This window comes from Akebia trifoliata, chromosome 3 (assembly GCF_017979445.1).
Source record: "Akebia trifoliata isolate Shusen 1 chromosome 3, ASM1797944v1, whole genome shotgun sequence".
Classification (NCBI taxonomy): domain Eukaryota; kingdom Viridiplantae; phylum Streptophyta; class Magnoliopsida; order Ranunculales; family Lardizabalaceae; genus Akebia; species Akebia trifoliata.
Window position 1 is genome coordinate 41,542,545 of NC_141377.1, and position 25,099 is coordinate 41,567,643.

At 34.4% G+C, this 25,099-nt stretch overlaps 3 protein-coding genes across 4 annotated transcripts; 1 reads left to right on the plus strand and 2 right to left on the minus strand.

Annotated features, from left to right (window-relative positions):
• The first annotated feature begins 2,128 nt into the window (after positions 1-2,128).
• On the plus strand, positions 2,129-8,395 carry LOC147407027 (uncharacterized). The gene is made up of 14 exons (XM_086435415.1): positions 2,129-2,319; positions 2,480-2,585; positions 3,560-3,640; positions 4,409-4,491; positions 4,580-4,698; positions 4,812-4,922; positions 5,050-5,159; positions 5,240-5,468; positions 5,551-5,628; positions 5,713-5,763; positions 5,895-5,987; positions 6,560-6,616; positions 6,842-6,919; positions 7,056-8,395. The coding sequence occupies exons 1-14, from the start codon at positions 2,304-2,306 to the stop codon at positions 7,113-7,115; spliced, it is 1,272 nt and encodes a 423-aa protein (XP_086291541.1). The 5' UTR covers positions 2,129-2,303; the 3' UTR covers positions 7,116-8,395.
• Positions 8,396-8,527: 132 nt separating this feature from the next.
• On the minus strand, positions 8,528-16,639 carry LOC147407028 (Ubiquitin system component Cue protein). Of its 2 annotated transcripts, none has more exons than XM_086435413.1 (9): positions 16,107-16,639; positions 14,600-14,759; positions 14,444-14,505; positions 14,054-14,148; positions 13,259-13,372; positions 13,077-13,142; positions 12,859-12,956; positions 11,473-11,915; positions 8,528-9,804 (listed from the first exon to the last, which is right to left on the minus strand). In XM_086435413.1, the coding sequence occupies exons 1-9, from the start codon at positions 16,504-16,506 to the stop codon at positions 8,717-8,719; spliced, it is 2,526 nt and encodes an 841-aa protein (XP_086291539.1). In that variant the 5' UTR covers positions 16,507-16,639; the 3' UTR covers positions 8,528-8,716. The 2 variants fall into 2 exon arrangements, with proteins under 2 accessions (XP_086291539.1, XP_086291540.1); XM_086435414.1 differs by having other exon boundaries at positions 14,600-14,707; positions 16,107-16,245.
• Positions 16,640-19,410: 2,771 nt separating this feature from the next.
• Positions 19,411-23,739, minus strand: LOC147407029 (uncharacterized). The gene is made up of 6 exons (XM_086435416.1): positions 23,555-23,739; positions 21,160-21,244; positions 20,994-21,066; positions 20,821-20,886; positions 19,880-19,959; positions 19,411-19,774 (listed from the first exon to the last, which is right to left on the minus strand). Exons 2-6 carry the CDS (start codon positions 21,189-21,191, stop codon positions 19,762-19,764), a joined length of 264 nt encoding a protein of 87 aa, XP_086291542.1. The 5' UTR covers positions 21,192-21,244; positions 23,555-23,739; the 3' UTR covers positions 19,411-19,761.
• Between the last annotated feature and the right edge of the window lie 1,360 nt (positions 23,740-25,099).

Below are 25,099 nucleotides of genomic sequence, written 5' to 3' on the forward strand. Positions count from 1 at the left end.
TTTTGACCGGGCCTTCTCATATACTAATTGGAAATGACCTAAATATTCTTTTCTTCAACTTCTAATAAAAAATCATTCATTTTCAAGTTCTTCAACTATACAATTAACAATAGTTTGCCCCCACTACAAGAAAATCATGGCTCCGCCCTTGAACAAGTGGGTACTATTATAAGAAGCAAGATTGGGATGGTAAAAGATATCTATTCTTCATCATACCTGACCAAAACATGCACCACTACTGCTCTTGGATTGAGTTTTTTATTGGTTTTATAAGAAAGCTCATTAGTTTAAGCGCATGACACAAAATTGTTAAAAACCATAATCTATAATTTTATAGTAAAATTAGGGGTGGCAATGGTTCGGGTTGGGTCATGTTGAGGTAAAGGTATCATGAAAATTGATCAAATCAAAACCCAACCCATTTAATAATCCTATCAAAAACTTAAACCCAAACCCAATCCATATATAACCTATTAATTAAATGGTCGGTATCCCTCAACTCCTAAGAATGACTCATGAACAAAACCCATGATCCCAACCCTTTAAATGCTTAATCCAATGGTTGAGATTTATCATCGGAATAACTATCTTCGAGATTTGTGTTATCAAGATACTCATAAATCTCAATCATTAGATTTTGTGTTTAAAGGGTGGGGATCATGTGTTTTTTTCATGAGTCATTCTTGGGAGTCAACGGATCTCAACTTTTAAATAAAATTCTAATATGTATTGAAAAAAGTAAGTTCCATTTCCACCACCAAAAATAAAATATCATTATTAAAAAAAGAAGTCACACAATCGTAAACTAGGTTCAATAGTGAAAAATAATTTTCTTTTGATCATGTTTTTTAATGTCATAAAGTGATGTGGTCACTGGTCAAAAAACTTTTCTTATTAACTTAGTAAGGACATTATTTTTCAATTTTATTATTATTGGCTAAGAAAAGTGTATTTCATTATCACATGAGACATAATAGTTATACTTGGCAAGATTTTAAAACTTATTGAGAGTCATTTTACCATTATAAGGAATCAAACACTACATACCTCTAGATTTTAATGAAAAAAAAATGAGTAAAAAAATATAAATGTAAATAAATAAATAACTTATTAAGAAAAATATATTTTTCTTTCCCAAACTAAAGCTTAATCATTTATTAATTTAAAATATCTTAAAATACCTTTTATATTTTATAGAATTTGAAAAAAAAAATGTTTATGAAAAAATTAGAGGAAATTTTATAAAAAAAATGAGTAAGTTAAAAAATTCTTAAAAAATTATTGATATATTTAAAAATACACGTTAATAATATAATAACTAACTGTGTCTAAAGAGGTTAGTGGGTTGACGCTAAGAACCCAAATCCAATCCATTTAATAATCGTGTTAGATGGATTGACACCATTATTACCCAAACCCACCAACTTCGTGTCATTTTTGAGTCTTATTAAGATTGTCACTCTTAGTAAAATGTTGAATTAACATTAAAATTGACATTGATTCTCACATTATTGACGTGGAGATGTACAAATTACTATACATCCACGTCAGCAATGTGAGAATCAATGTCAATTTTAATGTTACTCCAACACAAATCTATTAATAAATAAATCAGATGCACAAGTGAGTTATGACCAACAACTTCATCTTTAATTACTAAAGAGGTTACAAATTGAAATATATTAGTGTTCTGATAAATTGACTCAAAAAATATATTCAAACATACTCAACTGATGTGGCTTTTGCATAGAACTATAGATTTATCTTGAGTATCTCGAGAAAATATATGATTATGTGCAGTTGGGTATTTTTGATTATTTTTTACTATTGTTTTAGTCAGTCATTATTCAATATATTAATAACTATTAAGTAGGGTTCTGTTAAAGTGTGACCTTAGGGCACACGTTAAAGTGCATTAATGTCCGACTCTCACATTATACGCTCTTGTACGTTCCCTGATCTGACAGTTATAGAACCACATGTCTTTTTTTTTAGTATCCCGAAGCAAAGGATCTACGGTTCTATTAATTAATTAAGAGAGTTCGGTTATCACGATTATTAATTAATTATTGTTAGTGTCAGACTCGCCAATAACAAGAACTAGAAAATCTTTCTATATACATTCTTAATAGAAAATCTTTCTATGTTGTTGTTTCCTTTTTTATTTCTTCTCATTCTTATGTTTCAAGTTTACAAGATACAAGATTCCAAGATTTTTCTACTCGATTTACTCAGAAATACAACGCCACCAAATTTTCAACTTAAAACAAGAATCAATCCATCAATCAATCATTAATTAAGCAATGAGGAGAACAACCCGTGAGTTTTTTTTGTTTAATCTTTTTAGGGTTTGGGTTTCTTAGGATTTGGAAAAGTTGAGTTTGGGTTGTTCTATTTAAATTTTGGGTTTCGTAGGATTTCGAAATTTTGAGTTTGGGTTCTGAATTCTACGCCATTGTTTGTTTGTCGTTGGTGACAGGTAATAGTAGTCAGGATAGAAATCTGAATAGAGGACATAATAAACCTCCAAGTGAGAGGAGGGGCAAATCAATGGAAGATTATCTTGAAGATTTGTTCCTCAAGAAGTATTTCTCTTTCTTCTCCTAATCTAATGACAATGTTATAATTTTCAGTTTGATTTTCAGTTTCTAAAAAAGTTTTTGTGAGTTATATATATATATATGTGTGTGTGTGTGTGTGTGCTTTTTTTTTTTTTATAATATTTTTATTGAACTTCTGCCAATCTTATTTATAACAGAGGAAAAAAATGTTTTGGAACTGCAACCATTGTTTGAGTAATGGCTAAGTAAATATAATTATATGCATTTATATTTAAATTGGTTTGAAGGGTTTATCTTAGCTGAGACATCTCAGTCTGGTTGGATGCTGAGACTAGACCAGGAAACTGGTTTGAAATTCATGCTTCAGTTAATTATGCTTTTGAGGTTCAACTTGTTATGTTTTAAGAATTTGACTTCTTTGGTGTATGTGTGATGAAAGAAAGTTACAATTTATTAACATTAGGGGACAAGAATCTTGCCTGATCAACTCGGATCGGATATATTGGGTATTCAATCAGGCATTTGGGTGCCAATTGTTTTTGTTGGTTCCTTAATTATGATTGCGTTACATAATGTGTTCCTTGATTATAGAAGTTTTATAATTGTTACCAATTATTGGAACCAAATTTTGACATATATATTTATAAGATCCTCATAATCTTATCTGATTCCAAAGGTTTAGAAAGTTTGAATTGGGTTTATGCAAGCTATTAGATCCCCACATATTTTGAGTTTTTCCTTCTCTTTTAAAGAGAATTTATCTTGCCAGGCGTCCATGTATAAGTCCCCCTTTTCAACACTATACCAATATAAAAGGAAAGGCCAACTGTGCTTATGTGGCTTTAGCGTTTGACAATTCTTTACTTGTTTATTTTGATTCCTTTATTGTTTGATTATCCACTTTACTGAACTTTATATTTGTGCTAACTACTGAATGTCACATTGTGAAATTAAGCTTTAGATGATCTTGATTATTTGTTTTGATTTTCTTCCAAAAGGGCATCAACAAGAGAGAATGCTTTATCGTTGCTTGTTGACGGATTTAGGAACGAGTTACAACATAAGTTCTCACAAGATAAGTAAGTCTTTTTTTATTCAATTTTTCGTTTTGGTAATTATTTGAGGGTAATAATTGTTGATGTTGGCTCTTTCAAATATATATATACTTTGAGGTCATCGATCAAGTCCAGCTTATTGAACAAAAAATTTCTTGTACAATTTTCATGTCACATATGCTCTTCTTTTGAAAAGATTTTTGTACTGAATACTTATCTAGGACTAATGTATTGAAATTTCAGAAAAATAAAGTGCGTCCTCTTTGATTTATTCTATCATGCTAGCATGTACATTTCACCTATAGCTAGGCATGAAGTTGAGCAGGCAAGGGCTGGGAATTTATGTGTTGGGTGTGTTTGAATCTTTGAAATTAGATTTATTTTAAATAGGAGTGGGTTAGGGATCCAAGAAGTGATATAAACAGTGTCATTTGAGCAAATCTGATCTTTACCAGACTGCACGCTGAAAGACAGGTATTTAGTGATACTAATGTGGATCCAACCATTATATAATTATTTTCAGAGTCAAGTTTGGATCACATGGGTTGGTCATGGATTACATGAAATGAATCCGAGCTGGATCCGGATACAAACAGAACTTATATAATTAGAACCCAAATACAACCTATTTCATTCCCTACTTATATTGAGAGTTTGCTATATATAGTACGTGTGTATGTACATTATTCTATTTGTAAAGAATGATATATTTGTATGGAGGTGAAACGTGTCAGATATGTGATTTTGTGTAAAACGACATTAACTCAATGGCTTCTGTGATGATTTGTACAGATGCATTACCCTATTATATCGAGCTCTCAACTCCATCAAAATAGGATCTACCAAAGAGATACAACTAGCTTCGAAGATCATTGGTTACTCCCTAACCTTTTTTAAGTATCACATTTGTTTTTTTCGCATTTAATTTGGGACATTAAACATTTTTTGTATCTGGGTTTGTAGGATATTTGTCTCTTACGATCGGTAGCGAGGACAATTTGGCCCATGAAATATTGGAAGATTCAATTTCCCCACTTTCTCGAGCTCTTAAGTCGAGATCTGAAACATTAAAGATATCATCGGTATGTATGATACTAGGAAGTTAATAGATCTTGACTTTCACGGTTTTCTAATTTCAGTCAATATTTTATTTGTAACTTGTTATTTTTTGGATTATGTGGACCTATCGTTGTAGTTATTGGAGTGCTTGGCTATTATTACCTTTGTGGGAGGAACTAATGCTGTGGAGACAGAAAGATCAATGCAAGTTATGTGGGAACTTATGCACTCCGAATCAAGTTCTAATGTAAGTAAGCATTCCCTTTGCCGGTAAAATTGAAAGGCATGTTTGTTGATATTTGAACTATTGGATTGATATTAGTGGCGGTTTAATGTTGGGCATTGTCTCTTCAATTAAAATCTGCCCCCCTCAGGTAATTACAAATAAATCTAAACCCGAGATATTAACAGCTGCAATATCAGCTTGGACGTTTCTCCTTGCAACCATGTATGGGTGGAACATTAATGCAAAAATTTGGAAAGAGTGAGTACATTTTAGTGTCAATGTAACAAAAAATTTATTGTTTGGTGTGCCATAAGTTGATGATTTGTAAATTGATGCAGGTCACTTTCTTTATTCTCAAATCTACTAAACCACACTGAGAGATCTGTCCGCATAGTAGCTGGGGAAGCATTAATTATTATCTACGAGATAGGAACTCTAGAAAAGTTCTCTAACGAAGGTAATGGTTCACATGATTGCTTAGTTCAAGAAGGGGATAATACACATATACAATGTTCGAGGAGAAAATTTGTAACTCAATTGAAGCAACTTACCCAAGTATTTCAAAAGGTATTGCTTTATCTTCTTGATGAATACTTACTAATTATGCACTTTGGGTTGTATAATGATGCCAACTTCTATTGGATATTAGGATGATTATCCTCTCAAGAACTCGATAGAGATTGGTGAAGATGTGCTAAACATACCAACGTGGTCTCAATTGATACAAGTATTTTTTCTTGACCAATTATTTTTTCTTGGCCTCTCAAGGCTCTTTTGTCTAGCTTTCTTTGATTTTTTTTTTCTTCAACAGGTGAACTTTTTGAAGCACTTTCTAGAAGGAGGATTTGTGATGCACATGCAGGTAAGTTTCTTGCAAACAACTTGCTCTCTGCATTTTCTTCAAAGTGTACTTTACAATCTTTGATTGGTTTCCCATGTTTATGTATTTATTGATATATGGTTTATGAATGAATATTATGTTTTCTTAAACAGGAAAATGAATTGCTTCATGATTTTTTTGAATTCACGCCAAAGAGAAAACTACAACTACCAGACTATGAAGAAGATCTATTTGACGTTGAGGAGGTTGGTTTTGTGTGCTTTTCCTGATGGTATCGTTTGTTTCTTGCCTGGACCATACTGTTTTTGTTAGATGGAATACTTTGCAAAACTTTAGAATCCCTTATCCATTTCCATTAATGTGTTAATTTTACTTCATTGTATGTGAAATTTTCCTTTTTTGTGATAAAAACCATAATACCTGTTTCAAGCAAAGATTTTTTTTCCCTTGCCGAATAATTGTATTTTTTTATTATATTTGATTACTGTGACTTGGATGTCGGATCTTGGAACGGTGAATGATTCATAATGTCTAAATTGTATGAATATTGGGTAAAACGTAGAGTGAACTTCAATCCTTATTATCTTGACATACGGTTTCAAATAGTAATTTTAATAGATAGACTTAATGTTAGCTATCAATCTCACTAATGAACCGATAGATGGAATAAATCATTCACTTGTTGGTTCAGGATATGATAAATTCCATGGTTTTATAATTCTACATTTTATTTCTAAGAATTTCTAGTTTTTTCCTCTATGCCTTAAGAGGTCTATGATTCTAACGAACATTGTCTGATGTGCCTTCTATTTCATAGGTGGCTACTCATTATGTCTATCAACCTGAACACATTGTGTCAAGGGCTGTTTTCCAGGTACATGTTCAAAGTTCCAGAATGTTAAAAATTTATGGATTTTTCAAGGCTCATAGCATGTATTAATACACTGTTAAAAACCTTTGTTTTTTTATATTATGGATTGGCATTGATTCTTTTAATTATATTAAATAATTGCCGATATGAGTTCTTACGTGCAGTATCTTTATTTTCTGTCTTAAAAATGGTAGCGTACTTTTTTTTGCATTTTTCACTCTTTTGCAGAGGATGTATAAGTCACCAAACTCCTTACTCAACAAGGCGAAAAGTAAAATGCTGAAGAAGGAACGCTTGCAATCTCGGGTATTTTTCTTATCTTATAGAGCTGTTAATAATTAAATATTTGTGTTCACATTGATCTATTATTTTTCATCTTTAAATTTTCATGAAAAAACTAAACAAGTATTGTTGTTTGATGTGTATGTTCATATGTTTGCAGGCTAGAAAAGTAGGAGATTTTTCTGTGAGGCTTGGAGAAAACGATGTAGTCTTAAGTTGAAGGCTGTGATTTTTTTATTTATTTTTTCATTTTTTTAAAATATTTTTATTCATTTCCAAATATTTAAATTCTTTTACAATCCTGTTGATGTCTTGAGCCTCTTAAATATGTCAAAGGCACTGCCTACCTATGCTGACATATCTATGTGTCATTCTTATACATGGTCTCTAACAATTATCCTCTTAAAACAGGAAGAAAAATATTTAGCTTCAACAGCTTAAATAAATTTTTAGATGCGTTTATTTAACAGACTTGCTTTCCATTTTTAAGAAAGTTATGTCAGACCTCATCTTAACAGCATGGTAACTAATGTTTGCACAATTTTTTTTTAAGATTAATGCTGGAGTGACTTCCTATGACACAGAGCTGATGTGGAGGTGTGCACAGAACCATAGATGCTTTTCACCAATACGAGTGAAAAACATTTATGGTTCTGTTCTGTGCGCACCTCCACAGCAGCTCAGTGTCTAACCTAGTGTTGGGGTAATTCACATTAGCATCTTCCTTTTTTTTTTCTGAAAAAAAATAGTGTGGATCTCGCTAAACCCTCCATGTGGAAACTGAAAACATCCATGTTATTACTACAATTTTAGAAAGTGCCCGCTTGCTTAGTTGGTAAACATTGTCGTTACCTTGGCACACTTATAGTTTCTAAGTTTTTGTGGTGCTAGTATGCCTACACCACATGACAATTCATGGCAAAACGCAACACTTCTAGGCACTCAGCCAGTTTCCATGCATATATTAAAACAGGTTTTACATTTCGTAGCTCAATTGTCACGCAAGAAGTGGATTAGAACTTAACAAAATGAAGCAATTTTATCTTGAATCGTGGTAATCTGACTTACCCATGTGGCATACTCAATCAACACCCCTGACATGATAGGCTCGGGAACCATAGATCAGCTCTCCTAGGGATATAGGGATACAAAACTACGGTTCCCCATAAAAAATGCAGTTGTGTATCCCAAGGAAAGCAGATGTACGATTTCCAAGCCTGTCACATCAGGGGTGTCAATTGAGTGGATTACGACTCTTTTTATCTTTCCCTATTAGTTTTTATTTCTACAAGAGTTTCAGGAGTGCATCAAGCTTAAAAGCACTTGCACCACTATAGTTGGTGCCAACATTCATTCAGTTTCATATTTCAAGAACAATTTCCACTCTCTTTTACAGACTACCTTCCAAGGGCCGTGTGATTCGAGAATGAGATTATTGGTAGTTCAGATAATTACGCACTTGTTTGTGTCAAGCAAGCTAACAAGTACTGGAGACAAACAGAACCACCACAAGTTCATTCTGTTAAGTGTGTCAACCCTATTCATCGATTCTCCAAACTTTCAGTATGATCCAATGCTAACTACTATGAAGAGGCAGTTTTCAAGATGCCAGGCATGACAGTAACAGTAATATACTCACAAGGCTCTAAGTATCATGAAATTGCCCAAATATGAACTATAAGCCAAGTTAACCAGGAAATTTCCCCATTTACAAACTCCTAACGGTAGCCTAACAAAAATTTGACCGCACCAAATGGCAGGGAACTATAAAATCTTATCTCCCAAATAAACTCACGCTATGCATCGATTCTCCATATGTACTTAATAACCACCCAATCCCGCAAAATGTTTCTTCATTGCCCGATCTTTTCTATAATTATTTCCACCACCCCCTCTCCTTCCTCGGCCCCTTGAGTTAACTGGATTCCCTCTTCCACCCATCTCAGTAGCATTGAACTCCTGCTGATCCTGCTGCTTGTTGGACTCTTCCAATGCTTTAACTGCCCCCAGGGGAAGGTTTCCACCACGGCCAAGACCATGAATCTGTTCTTTCTGAGCTTGATTGACTAACGCTGCTTCCTGAGAATTTGCCACAGCTACTGAACCAGAAACTTTGTAACTGTAGTTCTTCCCATCCTTGACGTAGAACTGAGGTGTCTTCCGGGATTTCCATCTTGAACCTGAATTATTTTGTGCAGTGCTTTCATTTTCTGCCCCCCAAGATTTCCCTGGAGTTGAGCTAATCCTATCTCCCAAGTTCTCTGTTTCTTCAAATCCAGATTCCACGAGACTCAGACCCAGATCGTCAAATGAGTCGTCATACTCGTCTTCATATTCATACTGTGATGCAAGAATGGCAATCTTAGCAGAATCATTATCACCTCTCGAGTCTAGGGTCTTGGGGTTCAGCAAGTCAACTTTGGACTTCCTCGCATACCGCCCAACCGAAGATGAAGATGACGAAGAAAACGAGGGGACCTCAGTTTGTCGTTCCCCCATTCTGGCAACCACATTAGCAGAGGGTGATGTAGTAGGTTCTACTAATACACTTTTCCCTTTATCGTTCCTACTCGGAGAAGGAGCACTCTTGGGTGCTGGAATCTTATCTAGGGTAATGTCGAGAGATTGTAGATCTTCATGCAGAGTTCCTTCTAGTATTCTTTGTATCACCTCTTCTGGATTCTGGTTATAGACTTCAAGACAAGCGGCAAGGTAACCTTTACCAAAATCAGGGAAAATGTCTTTTATTTGACTGATCTTGGACTCTGTAATTGCAATATCTTCATCCACCTGCACATTGTTGTTTACCAAAGATGTTGGCAAATTGATATCCTTCTTCATGGCTTCAGCAGGAGGTAGCATAGTAAAACTTAAATGCTGAAACTGCTCATCATCCATGAAAATCCATCCTGCATGTAAACCATAACTTTTAGGATCAATTTCTTATAGTTCTGACAAATATATTTGTTCCTAGATGTTGGTAAGAAAAGATTCAGTCAGATTAGTGAAGAAAACACAGGTGTATTTATCGAAGTTTATGAGTTCTTTTTTTGTTTTTTGTTTTTTGTTTTTTAAAGGAGGGGGAGTCCAAAACCCTATTAGAAGAGAAAGATATAATAGTACGAGAGTCCACAACAAATTAGATGCATGGAAAACTTTGAAAAACAGATGAATTTAAAAGGAAAAGTATAAAGGTGAATGATGACTATGGAGGGATAAAAATTGGCTTCGTTTGGACTATTCATTCGCACCATCAATACATATCTCGAGGCAGACACGTGGAGTTATTTGGGTTGGGATCTGAAGAACCAAAAGGGTAGGAAGGTCAGCATAGAGCTAGGGATAAAGGAAGGACGGGAACAAGAAGATCTAAAGGTCAGGAGAATTCAAGGTCAGAACAAGAAGACCCAAGGTCAAGGTAGGGTAGGTCAGGGTCGGGAGAATTCTCTCTTGAATAGCGTGCCATTACGAATCACGCCAAATCCCTTATTTGGTGGGATTTGAGCGAGATTTTGGAAGGATTACGCTGTTAGAATGTGACCAAGTAAAAAAGGACTCCAATGAAGCAAGATTTCTTAATTTGGATAAGGGGTAAGAAGGGCAATTGTAATTGAACTAGAATTAGGATTTCTTTCCTAGGTGGGAGGGTTTTTTCTATTTAAAGAGGGCTAAAGGCCATTGTAAAGGGGGTCGGGAGGAGGAGGAGGAGGAGGAGGGGGGGATCGAGGAGAGGTCATGGTAAATGTGAGATTTATAGTGAAACGGCTCCCCGAGCCCGTGGACATAGGCACGTTTGCCGAACCATGTAAAGACCTTTGTGTTCTTTATTTTTCTATGCATTTTATATTATTTTAATGATGTGATCGTGACCAAGGTCGGTTTATCACAAAATCAACCAGTACAGTGACTTATAATGTAGTATGGTATAAAAGAGGGGGAAAAAAATAACAGAATTACAAGAAAAAGAAACAGGATAAGTAGGGAAATAAATCAAGTTATGTCTATTTAAAAAATGACAAAAAAGTGTTGATAAGGGATAAGGAGATTAAGGAGTTTCCAAGCAAGTGGTTAAAAGTGTGGGAATTGGTTTGATAAAATGAGTGAGTTTCCAATTACAATGGGCTCATACCAAGGATCATCCCATAGTCTAAATCCTTTTGCACTACTTGTGGATGGATGGATTAACTACAGATATACCAGGGAAGGCTCCTTCATGTATGTTATTTTCAAATTTAGTGTTGACTAAGTGGCTAAGGTCGGAGTAAATGCACACTATAGTTATGGAGGGTTACCCTATTCTCTTATCATCCAATAGATGTCTTTGAAAAAGAAATACTCTATTCTACTTGAAAACTTCACTTTAGGATCAAGAAGCTAGACACTCTCTCCAGTGAAAAGTTTCAGTTGTCTCACAACAAAATATAAGTGATTAAACCAAGCATTCATAAAATATCCTGTTAGGATCTCTTCAACATTACTGACTCAGTGAGTGGAAAGTATCATTGGAACTTAGAAGTTAAAGGAGAAAAAACACCTGAAACAAATACATATTTAGGGGCAGTTGGATGTTTACTTACCATTTCCTCGGAGCCCATCAAGTTTGCTTAATATCTTATGATTCTTTTCAACATTCTGAAGAAATGTAACACTACTCTTGTTCTCCATAAGATGATGTAATACTTCTTCATTGATCTTTCTGAATGTCTGAACCAAAATGTCTCCTCTTATTACTGGATCCTCAACGTTAGCAGGAAACATTTTTGAGGGAGTTGGAAGAGGGAAGCTCCCATCAAACACTTCATCACTTAGATAGCACAAGTCCAGTAATTTCCAACCAAAGTTAATTATTCTCATTGATAACATCCTGAAACTGATTGAAATATTTGAAAATGAACAACCAAACGAATTCTGAGTCTTATCTACTCCGCCTGTAAAAATATGTCCAAAGCCCCGTTGTAATGATGGTAGCAATGAGTTGTGCAATGCTGTCAGGGTACTGAGTAAGTCCCCATTCCCGAAACTGCAAAGGCTCAGAAGTACAGTTTTAGATTTAGTAGAAGCTTTTTGAGAAAACTTTTGCAAAGGGAGACGTGAGAATAGAACTTAGCCTTAGTACTGTAGGCATACAATTATCCCCAATATCAGCATAAGCACCGATCAAATGCAGGGAAGAGCAAGTATCCCTTTATGGATCCCACTAAAAAGATATCATAGGTGCACTGTGAACGTGGCCAATTATCATTATGATTCAATCCATCATACTCTTTTAGACAGACAAAAGATCTAGCAGGCACGTGGATACATTACGGTTCCATTCATCATATCAGACTGGTTATTGATCAAAAAGTTCGAGATAGAACCATTGAATGGAATGTGGCAACGCCCCTCATTAGTGCCACACTGATATGACCTGATGAGGATACAGACACTGGCATTGGTAAAGTAAAGACGTGTACAACTCTTCATTTCTTCAAAACTAACAAGGGTACGGGCACGAGCACGAATATTCCATCTAATATGTTGATACGCAGGGATACAATTGTTCATTTCCTCAAATCTAATGCTACGGGTATGAATATTCCATACAATATGTTGATAAATTGCTTTACTTTGCTTAAGGTAAACATTTTCTTACATCACCATACAAAATGTAAAGGAACTTTCAACAGTTGTGAACTTTTTCTTAAAGTAAGATTTGGTAGAATATACTATTTGCATTTTTTGCATCAACAAAGAGACTAGGGAAATTTGTTGCAACTTGTGAGTTAAGAAAATACCAAATAATACAAATAAAATTGAGAAAACGGTATTATGTAAGTATCTACCAGTATCTAATAATGATATCTGTATGGTATCTTGTTGATACCGATAAGTTGGTAAGTTTGCTTGCAAAAGGTAATTACCGTACATAATAGTCAGTAAAATATTTTTCAAACTCCAATAGTTCAGCATGAATATGATACCTTGTTTCAATATGACAAGAGAAGTATACAGCTGCAACTTTGTATGCATTGACAAAAGCATCCATTATGGCAATTGCATCATTGATGAAGTCCATTACCTACAAGGGGGAGAAAAGGTAAAAAAATTCAATCTAAAAGCAGAAAGTCTAAAATAAAAGCAATGCATGAGCCATACCCAGTAACAAAAGTCGTATGTTTTCCTGGGAACTACAACTTGCCTCTAAAAAATCAGCACAAAGGCGATTGTCTCCAGTTTCTTGACGACCTCCAGAGGAAAATAGAGTCTGTGTATCATAAATCACGAATGACCGTACATTTATTTTGTTTGAATAACAATTTACAGAGATCAAATCCATTGAACAAATTCTTAAGTCAAAGTTATTTGGTTTGCCTAGAATACCTCTAACGAGGAATCACAACGTTGATGCATTGTGTGAACAATGCTTAAAAAATGAGATACTACAGCTGATAAATTTTCATGAAGCATTGGTTGAGCTTTCATGGCATTTGTAACCTGGAAACCAATGGGACACCACCACTATTAGATTATTAAAAAAATTAAAGAATACAACAATTGAACGGAAAGGATACATGAACATCTTTCAATTACTCTTTGTTAATACAGGTGATGCTATAATCTAAAAACATAAGGAGTATTTTTTTTTTTTTTTTCTTGATCAGTAAGCTTGTTTTAAATTAGTCCAGTAACTCGGTGCTGGCGGGATTTGAACCCAAGTCTCTGATATCATCACCCAAAGACTTTACCAACTAGGCCAGCTGGCACCCTGCAACAACGTAAGGAATATTGTTTTAAGTAATCACTGCACGACATAGGAAGTGTAGGTAGATCCAAGTATCTCCTGATTGGAGTTCTCTAAACTGGATATGATGGTGCTATACCAGTATAACATATAGAATGTCAGTTTTTCAAAGTCAACAAAAGTAATTTGAAATCTTACTTCTCAGAAATATTAAGATAAAAATGACAAGATAACAAACCCTAACATGGTATCAATAGATTTTAATACAATGGCTTCGTACAGTGGTTCATCTTCATAAAGGAAGTCTAAGAATCATATTACCATGTATTACAACTGACATAAACTGCTACTCAATAAACCAAACATTTGAATTCAAATGCCATCAGGTGACTGCAAAGGTGTGAACTACTAAACCATTCATATTAAAGGCTTACCAGTAACTTAGTCAGCTCCTCATTTTCATGTCCATAGATGGCACATAAATCTAATAGCTTTGGTAAGTCAAGCAGCTTATTTTCCTGCAAGAGAGCTACATGTGGAAGTAGTGAGTAAGATTGTTATGGAAAAATTGGTTAACGTATCATATTCTCGTGAATGTCTTCACAAAACATAGCCATCAGGAATAACATGATTTAGGTAAATCTTGTTTCGCAAGAAATTAACCATTTAATCATGTTTGATGATCTCAAGAGAAATCAGAAAATTAAAAGCATCAGACATATTTGTTAGAAAAAAAATATGCCACATTGAAACTCCAATGTTAACTCCATGGCCATATAATAATAATAATAATAATAATAATAATGAAGAAGAAAGAAAGACACCTCCATGCTCTTTTGTGCTGAAGCTATCACGAGCATGGGCACCAGGATCCCTGTTAGAAGATCTGATAAACAAAGAAGTTTCTCAATGAATCACAGAGTGGAACAATGACTTTATCTAAAGGAAAGTGCCAACTCATCATCATAGAAGAAACTTACATGCGATAGAAGACCATGAAGACACGACGACTTAGCTCGAGCTCTCCAACGATGACTCCCGCAACCATTTCCTTGGCTCCATGATGAGGGAAGTCATACCATCTATTCCTAAATTGTAAAAAGCTATCCAAAAAATCATGCAATGAAGTGTCTCTGGCCACTGAACAGAAACAATGAAACATAATAATCATAAATTAACATAACTTCCATAAATGACACTTTTATCACATTTACAAAATAACAATAATAGCAACTACTAGTGCAAGTTTAAGCAAACCAGAAATCTAGAGAATTTCTACAAGATCGATGTGAAAGTGAGACCCATTTGATGTTTTGAGTGTATATTTTCCTCCACTCTCGGGTGTGTAATTCCCCAGTTAAGCCTCATTACCCTCTTATATTCATTGTTCTCCCCTTCTCCGACAAATCGGTCTTTTGGAATAGTTGGTTGATTAACATTGTATTAGAGCGCTAGGTTTGTAGAGGTCACGGGTTTGATTCTTTCCACCCTATGGGTGAAGGGGAGTGTTGAGTGTATATTTTCCTCCACTCCTGGGTGTGTCATACCCATTAAGCTCTGTGACACTCTTTTATATTCATAGTTCTTCCCCTCTCCAACAGATTGGTCTTTTGGAGTAATTGGTTGGTCAACAAGATGAACTATCGCTGAAGAGAGTAGAGACATACAAAGTGTGTTGGTGCAGAAAAATGGTCCAGGTCATGCAACAAGCACCACGACTATGCGAAAATGTTGTCTTCCAATGTAATCTAATGTAAGCTATGGTTCCAACAAGTAATAGAAAAAGTAATCACTTAACTATGTTTTTTGCACAAATACGAGTACAGGTGTTAAGAGTCTGGCTAGTCAGATTCAACAAATCATGGGAAAAGATAATTCATGAACTCTACGTTATATTTTGAAGAGTTTAGAAAAAATCAATTATTTTTATATTTGAGTAAAATAATAATGGATTATATTACATGATATTTCTTTTGTTACACAAGAGAGATTAGTAGTCAATAATTAGTAGGTGAATGAGAGTTTTGAACTTAGGTCATCTAGTGTCACACTAGAGTCTGTGGTGTGTCAGAACCGGTCTTGCCCAAGATGGGTACTTCATTCTCTTAAAGAATTCGATGAAACATAGCCTAGCTGACTTCACATGACCTTCCCAACCATGGATTTAAATTTTGTTAAAATTCCTCAAATTTAGGTTGCAGACATCACATAAATAGAAACTAAAAGCAATGGAAAAAAAAAAAATCAAAATTCCCTCTTCTTTGATGACAATCAATGATGCATCTTTACCTATTTGATCCAATTAAATCAATTTCAAGAACTAAACGCAAAACCAATCTATCATGATAAAATATTCTCCAAATCCAAAGACAAACCCAACAAAATTTAAAAAAACCTCAAATGAGCTTATCCAGAATCAACCACAACTAAATCATATTAAAATTCAAATTAAATAGCAAACATTCAAAGATCAACACTAGGGCAAACCTTCTTTCCAGAAATCTCTAGGGTTCAACTTGAGCAACCGAGACAACTCCCTATTTAGAAGGTCCACCACTCTCTGAGACTCTACAGGATCCAAGGCGCCATCTTCAACACCAAGACCGGCAGCGACAGCCTCGTCTTGTGGCAGGTAATTTACGAAATTGCCACCATGTTTTCCACTAGAAACCCAATTCCCATCCTCTTCCATTCGAACCCTAGTTTCCGAAGAATTCAAACTAAGGATTGAAGCATTGGGATCTCTCAGAGAAGTTGTGAGTGGGGGATTGGTGATGTGTTCTTTTCGTGTTGAATTATAGGTCTTGGGGACGAATCTCTTCTGGGTTTTGTTAAAACCCTTGTTTCCATCTTGCCTGTTGTTGCTTTGAGTCGATCGAGCTGCCATTTTTTTCTTCTTCTCTCTGCGATCGAAACAACTTCAATTTATAGAGAGGAGCAAATGTATGTGAGAGAGAGAAAGTCCAAATCCGATGCAGTGATGCACAAGTAATTTCTCACTCTTTCGTATTTGTATTAGAGAAACTATGTTGTGCAACTAGGGACCATTGTATCCACTGACTCTTAGGATTCTGAGCCTCAAATCTCTAACCATAGTTCATCATGACCGTTAAATATGTAGAAAATTTCTTATGAAAATCAGATGACTTCATGGTGTTCACACCAGGAAATCAGTAATTTTTATTACAAACTATCGAAAACTGTCTCTGATACGGTTTATCTCTCTTTTTGGCTTTTCTCTAATATCTCGATTTTACAGTTTAACTGGTAAAGAAACTCTGCTTGTTTCCTTTTACTTAATTAGCAGTGAGAGCCCGACATCTCTGATGAAGAGATGAAGAAAACCAAGTTCAACATTGCTGGAATACCCAAATCGAAACCCAATTGAACCCCTATTAGACATTAGTTTTGTTTTCTACTACCTTTCTTATTCTTTTTCTTAGTAAGTTGAGAATTATTGTTTTTACCAAAATTATTAGCTTTAACAATTGCTGCTAGAACTATGGCCAGGGTGAATGACCTCTTTCAATCACAACTTAACTTTCAAAGTTAAGTAGTGATTACTCGAAAATTCTCACTCGGTCTATACGCGGCTAACATGGCAAGGACATTGAATCATATATCTTTTTCTTTGGGATACATAAGGAAAAGATTAACAGTTATGTGCCCTTACCAAGTCAGTTGTGCACAAATCGAGTGAAATTTTTTTAAGTCAGACAATCATTAGCGCTCAAAGTTTAATGCAAAAAACTTAGGGCACTAAATGATCCCAATGCAACACTCTAATAATCGGGAAAACATGTTGACAAGAGATGGGGCTCATATCTCAGTTTTGTCCAGTCCATACTATGATCTTGCACTGAAAGATCCAAATGTAACACCGGGTAATCTTCTAGATAGAGGATCGGGTTTGTATTTAGACTTTGCCTAGTTCATAGACTAAGATTTTGTCAAGGACTAAGTCTCGGGGCACATGCAATACTCGCACATCACACACACCAAATAAGTGAGTGGCCCTTAAGGAATTATTGCTCATATTAGGTATCATCACATCACAAGCACCAAGTAGGTGAGGGTGCACCCTCATAGGTGGCCCCAAGGAACTACAGCTCATTAAGGGGTATCAAACTCAGGACGGCATCAACCGCTTATCAGTCCAGAATTGCCATTGAGCCAACCCCTCACCGTTAATTGATAAATGCAACCCTTATTTGAATGTCAAAGACCATTTTTATCTTTCCATCAATATCTGTAGATGAGTCTCTTCAACCATAGCTAAACCCCTGATTTTTCTACCAGAAATAAGTCATTGTCAAGATCTTTTACTTCTAGGGTAAGTTATTTTGACTCTAATCAACCTTTTTTTCAGCTTCGTATTCAACATCTCATACAAAATCCTTTATTTTTCTACCACAAAATCCTACCTTGTTCTTGAGGTTTGAAGGTTGAAGGAGTTACAATCTTAAGATTAAGGGTAAGAGCAACCAATTTTAACTTGGAAGTTTCATGCCAGGTTTTGGAGTGAAATCCAAAAAAAAAAATGGCTGGAATTTGAAGATGAGGGTCTTTAGGTCATTTTCTATCAGTCTCTCAGAGAAGACCGTGGTGGAGGAGGTTTGTCATCATTTTGAATACAAAAGCAGGCATCTCAAACATTTCACCAAAACTATATTGTTGAAGAAAAGTCTGCTAAATATATTGTCGAAGAATTCCAGAGTTTTTATGTTATTTTGAGCATTTGCCACTCACCTAATACCTAATTTTCTTAGCTTGCTAGTGGCACACCACAATTTTTCAACATCTGCTTGGTGGGATTTTCCATCTGTTATTTACTACTTGATTTGATTACCTCCATTTGCTACGAAAAATATTTTGCTCACAGAATCTAGGATCCACCAATCACTTGATCCCGTAAATTACCCTCGATAGGCATGATGTGGCACGCACTAGAGTCTATGAGTACTGTGACGAGAAATTCTGTGAGCTAAAAACACTCATTCACTACTTTAGCATTTGAAAATGTGATAACATGGTGCCTATCATCATGTTCTGTGTGCCATATCACATTTTCATAAGTAACGTAAGGGTGAAGACGAGGTTTAATTCACCAACAAAGGTACTAATCTAACTCTCAACTTCTTAAAATACTTAAATCTTAAACTGTCTCATTTTCTTAATTAGAAGGAAAAAAAATACTTGGTAATATTCGAAGAGTTCGAGAATTAATATAATGCACAATTGCACAATCTTACATTATAAACCATCCTCATAACATGGTGCAATGCAAGGACATAGACGTGTAATTGTTTCAAAATCTCATTAGGTGAAAATTCATTTTTTTCTCAATTAAAACACACCGACAATCCAAAACATTGAATGTTTTGGGGTTAATGTTTCATTCCAATCACCATTGAAACCAAAATATTCCCCAAAATGACACGCTTTGAACCATGACCATAACCATTAGCATCGTACTTCCAAAAGTGAAAACCATTTTCATTTTCATTTTTCAAACAAGAACAGAGATTGTTAGACGATAAATGTTGGAACTTGCTTCAAAACCCTTGTGTAGTGGTTTGTATGTATTACTCTACAAAGATATATTTTGTATATTTTACTAACAAAAGGTACTAAAATACATGGTAATTGTCTCTCTCACATCTCCACATTTTGTTGCAAAATACCAATGTTGATGATGGCATTACTGATAAGTTTGGGGGTTCAACTCAAAACCAATTGGCAATGAGTGGAGAGGCCCACAAGCTTATAAGGATAGAGACAAGACAATGAGTGTCCGACGTGAGAAAACTTAACAATTACAACATGATGTTCTCTAGAAAAAACATTCACCCACAAGAAAACTGCATTGAATTTGCTGTGAGTCTAGTTTTGTATCGTATCGACTACATATCAAAGGAAGTATGATTTAACAGCATGTAATCATCCTACTAACTAAACCAGATAATGAACTAAATCTAATAAGACAATGTTCTCCCTTGATAAGATAATAGCCGAATCCATTCCATCCATCTCCACCAAGAATAAATAGAGTAACAGCTTCACTTGTTTCCTCGATTGATTCCCTAAACTTGGAATTATCGATCATTTGTTCAGATGGTTCAGTTTTCACTTGATTCAAATATCATTCACTTTCCCTTCAAAGAAAAGGTATGTAATTCAGATATTTTACCCAAGACAAGAAAAGGACATTTAGATAACACTCGAACCACGAATTCTGTTATATTTAGCATTCACTTTACCTTTGATTGCTTGGATCGCAAACAATCGCATCAGAATTTTCATTCCCATTGTCATTGGAAGCATTATCTCCGTTTGTAATCTGCCCAAATTAAAAAAAGAAAAAGAAAAGGAAATCAATTAGAAAACTGAATGCAGCAACCAAAGAAAGATCAATTCCAAATGTGAACCAATTCAAATTTCAGACATTCAACCAAGTTAATTAAAGCAGGTATCTTCAAACAAGTAGTAGATTTAATAATTAATCCCTCCCCTTATCATGCATTTGTTAATATCACCCCTAATATTTATATAATAATGCTTACAAATGATGGTTGAGTGGATATTAGCACAGCCAAAACTCATTGCTATTGAAGCAGAAAAAAAAAAATGAAACCCAAACTCAAAGAACTCAATTAGCCCAACCCCACAAAAGATTGGTAGAAAGATCACTCTTAAGGTACATACATTTCCAAGTAAAAGCATCATCAGCAACTCTTCAATTGAGTCAACTCCAGCGAGATACTCAAAAAAAAAAAAAAAAAATACTCATCTGCTACTCTGCTTGTGAAATCCCACATTTTTTTTTCATCAGCGAAGTGTTTTTTTTACCTTCAATTAGCATTTAACCCGAAAGATAACCTCAAAACAATCATATTCTACTCTTTCACATTGCACCTCAAGTCTTCTTTAGTAACTAGGTTTTGACAATAATCAGGGTTGAAAATTCTACTCAACCAATGGGGGTCAACTATTGCCACCTAACCATTGAGGCTTTACCGAAAATCTAAAGACCCAAAATAATAGTTGCCCATTTTTTCGGATTATGAATTCTAGACAGGACCAGGTACAAAAAAAAATAAAAATAACATTCTGAGCAGAACTAATGACTATAAGTGCATAATGTCCTGGAACTGAGAATTAGTTGAAACATAACCATTTCTAAACAAGAATGAATGTATACCTTTTTACTTAGGTCTTGGGCTGATGTAAGTTGGTAAAATTTGCGCATCAGCATTTCTTCTTCTACCTTTAAATCAAGAAAACGTAAAGAAGAACAAAAAATATCAGTAAGACTATATGCAAGACTACGGCCCAAACAAAATAATCCCACCAAATAAATTATCAAAGAAAAACCTGAAGCCTATGAAGCTCATGAGACATTGACCTATACGCTTCCATAAGGACCTCGCTCTGCTTCTCCAAGTGGCTGATTTCATTGAATACAACCAATGATACTCTATCTCTATTTACTTTTATGATAAATATTTAAGGGAACACCAGAAGAAAAAAAAAACCGTACTTGAACATCTCGGTTGTGTACTTGCTGTCCATTTGAATCTTATAATTGTGAAGGAGTTAAAGGTTCTGTTTGAGAATGTTGAACCCTAAAAAAATGTCAGAAAAACACATTAACATTAGAAATTAAAATAAAAAGAATCAATAAGTTTACCTGATTCACTGAGTTTGTGCTAACCAATATACCGAAACTGAGAACAGCCAGAAAATCAGCTTGATTGATATTCTTTACTATCAGCAGAAACATTAAAGTAATAGATCCCGTAACGTGATCTCCCGAGTTTCTAGATGATCGAAGAGAATGCCAATCTACTTTTTAACCTAAATACACACTAAAAGCTAGCTTGATCTGCTTTTTTGAGCCATTGGACTAGAGTTTTCTCCATTTATGATCAATAGCCACTGGATTTAGTTATAACAAAACTAATATTTAGAATCTCCAATCAAGCTGATTTTTGGTATATAAGCCACCAAGAGGTCGAAGGCCAAACATTCATGGAATCAGTGAATCCAAAATAGAAGGTTTAGGGGTGGGTAGGCATTGACTTCTCCATTTTTTTAGGTAGGAGAAGGTAGGCATCAAACTCACACTCCATCTTTATCATTTACTAGTGGGTGCATATGCACTTGCGCATGTTTTACAAAAAATTAACTTACAAGATTTTTTAATGGATTTCATATGGATACTAAACTTTCATGTGTTGTGTCATCATGCTCGATACAACACATTTTTTTGCAAAATGCAACTGTTTTGCAGTGCAAAAAATTCAATGCTGCCTAGTGGCAACCCGGAAAATCTCTTGCAAGTAATTCTTTGTGTTTGGTTGGGTTTGGTACTACAAAGGATCCTTGACACTTCCTGCTTAATTATCAATCTACATTCAATAATTGAAATCACAGGACCCACATGAATTTCATGTAACACATGTTAAAGTCACATGGGCCCCACTCAATTTATGTGTACCTCACATGAAAATAGTGAAGAAATTGTCTATCAAAAATGAAAAAGGAACGAAATTCATTGGAATCATTGCTTCATAGGGTTAATTTGGGAATTTTCACTCATGTTATATATGAGCTATATTGGATCCACCAACACAACAATGGATTATATATGATTTAAACAAAAAGATATCATTCTGGACAAAGAACAAACATATTGGAAAAATAATTACTAGTTGGTATTATTGTATTGAGAATTTGAGTTTTTTTTTACATATCAACCAATATTTATTTTGAAAACTGCATGTCTTATATGTTTCTTTCGATTTTTCAAAACCCAAAAAAAGAAAATAATATTTTTTCTAACGGATCTTAAAAATTGAATAATAAGGTAGCCTTAGAGCTTTAAACCCTCTATTAATTTCATTTGACTAGCAAACAATTTTAAACACAACTCACAAATAGTTTCATTTGGGTTTGGCAATTTTCCAAGAACTTAATATGCAACCTCAATCAAGCAAAAAAAAATTCTTTTTTTTTAAAAGCATCACTCAAGGAAAAATCTTGACAAACCTAGCAATAAAACACGAGTATTTCAATCCATTATTATTCATTAACAAACCAATTCTTCTAAGTTCGAATTCATCCACCAAACCATCCATCCCCTTCTAGCAAGTTCTTTTCTTTTTTTACCCTCCAATAGCTTCCAAATAGAAGCTTTACTAAGTTTGGCAACTTCACAAGCACTTGCGCCACAATACGTTTTTTCCAAAAACCATAACCTCAAATCCTCCGATAACAAAACAAATTATGCATTCTCATACTATCCATTACCCCACTTAATTAAAATCTTAAAGATCCTAAACAAGCTCAATGAGAAATTACTTAAAAAATCTAGCAACCCAACAAGTTCTACTAACTCTTAATTCGAATCTTAATAATACAAAGCAAGTTCTACATAAGAATAGGAATAGAAACTAAATCCACTTAATTACAAAATCCCATTATTTAAGAAGATACTTAGATCATCTAAACTCAATTTAGTATAGAATAGCCACTTAAGTTAATTGAAAAATCAATTACCTCATTTGAAAAATATTCCAACACATTGCTATATATGACCTAAAATATTATTTTAAGCTAAACAATTCTTCAAACACTTATCTTACTTTAAATTGACTACAAATGTAACTTTTCTACTTAAACCCTAATCCAAAACTCTCCCATTATCATCAAACAAACTATATAAATCCAATTTTTACCAAGAGTCCAATAAATCCAAGTAAAACCTTATTTTCATAACTAAACTTTAATAAACAACTAATGATTTACTTTTGACACTAGACAAGACCCTAGAATTTTTCTGGATTTGTCGAATAATTATTTCAATTAATAATAGATTAACCCAAAATTTTAAATCCAAACTCAAAACCCTATTTATTATAAGAATTACTTACCTTAAATGCAATTTTCGCCACAAAACCCCGGATCTTGATCACACCACTCTCGTCTTCTTCTTCTTCTACTTCTCCTCCTCCTCTTAGTTTTTCGGTTCTGTTTTGGAGAACTCACACCTACACACAAATCGCCCAACGTCTTTCCCTCCTCTTCGGTTCTCCCTCTTTTGCTTTGCTTACTTTTCCGAATCGAATGAGTAATACTCATGGTTTTTAAACTCGGTATTTGGTCTCGTCTCGTTCACCTCCGATACCGAGTTGACTCGTACGATACGTCGAGTCGAGTCGTCTCGTTCAACATTGAAACAATGGTTTTTAACCATTTAAAAAATCTGAAAAATTCAAGAAAAATTCAGAATTGATTCCTATTAAAAAATGAACCCCCAAAAAAATATAAAATTAAAAGAAAAATTATAATATACCTATCGATCAAATTCAAGGTAATTAAATAAAACACATGTTTCATAAAGAATAGTATAAATTTCTAATGAAAATTTCATCAAAAAACTTCTAAAGAAAAAATAAAACAAATTATCTAAAATACATTTAAGTATTTATCACAAGAAAGTAATAATATCACTCAATAGCCATTGCTTGTAAAAATAAAACAACAATTTTCATTTGTAATTTTTTTTTTCACAAAACTCGGTTGTCTCGGTTTATCTCGTGAGTTAACGTAATATCTGTACTGTCTCATATATCTCATTTGTATCATCCGAGTTTTGCAAAAATATCGTCCGAGACGACTCGCATATCTCACGATACGCGGTTGTCTCATGACACATTGTGAGTTGGTCTCGTTAGGCTCCGATACCGAGTTAACTCGGACGATACGTCTCGGTCTCGAACGAGTTTAAAAACCATGGTAATACTTATAAAACCCTTTTTATTAGTTTTGACTTTTGAGGTAAAATTTAAAAGTACCTCCCTATATTTTGGTAAATATTTGAAATACCCTCTTATGATTCTCAAATCAATAACGTGCTCTTCTTGACCTTCATCTTTTCTTATTTCTTATTTCTTAATTCTTATTCTTACTCTTATAGAATAAAAAACAAAATGGCCTAAATGCCCTCAGCATCAATCTTCTTCTAAAATCCTTTTTGACCGGAGTCTTCTAAGACTCAGCTTCAGTCTTTGATTCAAAACCTTCGATTTTTTTTTTTTACCTAAATAATAAATGAGTTGTGATAATATGACTTGCTTGGTGGCATACTCAATCGACTCCCTGACGTGACAAGTTCGAGAACCTTAGATTTGTATGCCTTGGGATACATGATTGCACTTTCCTATTTAAAAAAGTGTATCCCGAAAGGTATAGATCAATGATTCCTGAACTTATCCACGTCAGAGTATGCCACCTGGTGAGTCATATTTTCAAGACTCATGATAAATAGATAAATTATTTGTCACCTCCAATTTTAAAACTTCTCAATTTTCTTGAATAAAATATTTTTAAGCTCCAATATATCTTTATCTTTACTATTGCAATGAAACAAAGCTGAATAAAGTGATTTGACACCAAAATTTGGATGACCTAAAATG

Bases quoted from the DNA above. Each gene is read 5' to 3' on its own strand.
- LOC147407027 (XM_086435415.1), top strand. The intron at 3,641-4,408 runs GTAAGTCTTTTT...TGATTTGTACAG, and splicing joins CATAAGTTCTCACAAGATAA to ATGCATTACCCTATTATATC. The intron at 5,469-5,550 runs GTATTGCTTTAT...ATTGGATATTAG, and splicing joins TTACCCAAGTATTTCAAAAG to GATGATTATCCTCTCAAGAA.
- LOC147407028 (XM_086435413.1), bottom strand. From the start codon at position 16,506: ATGGCAGCTCGATCGACTCAAAGCAACAACAGGCAAGATGGAAACAAG. The intron at 14,760-16,106 runs GTTTGCCCTAGT...GTTTCTGTTCAG, and splicing joins TAGAGATTTCTGGAAAGAAG to TGGCCAGAGACACTTCATTG. The intron at 14,506-14,599 runs GTAAGTTTCTTC...TTTGTTTATCAG, and splicing joins TTCATGGTCTTCTATCGCAT to ATCTTCTAACAGGGATCCTG.
- LOC147407029 (XM_086435416.1), bottom strand. From the start codon at position 21,191: ATGGACAGCAAGTACACAACCGAGATGTTCAA. The intron at 21,067-21,159 runs GTACGGTTTTTT...CAATGAAATCAG, and splicing joins TACACAACCGAGATGTTCAA to CCACTTGGAGAAGCAGAGCG. The intron at 20,887-20,993 runs GTTTTTCTTTGA...CTTGATTTAAAG, and splicing joins ATGAGCTTCATAGGCTTCAG to GTAGAAGAAGAAATGCTGAT.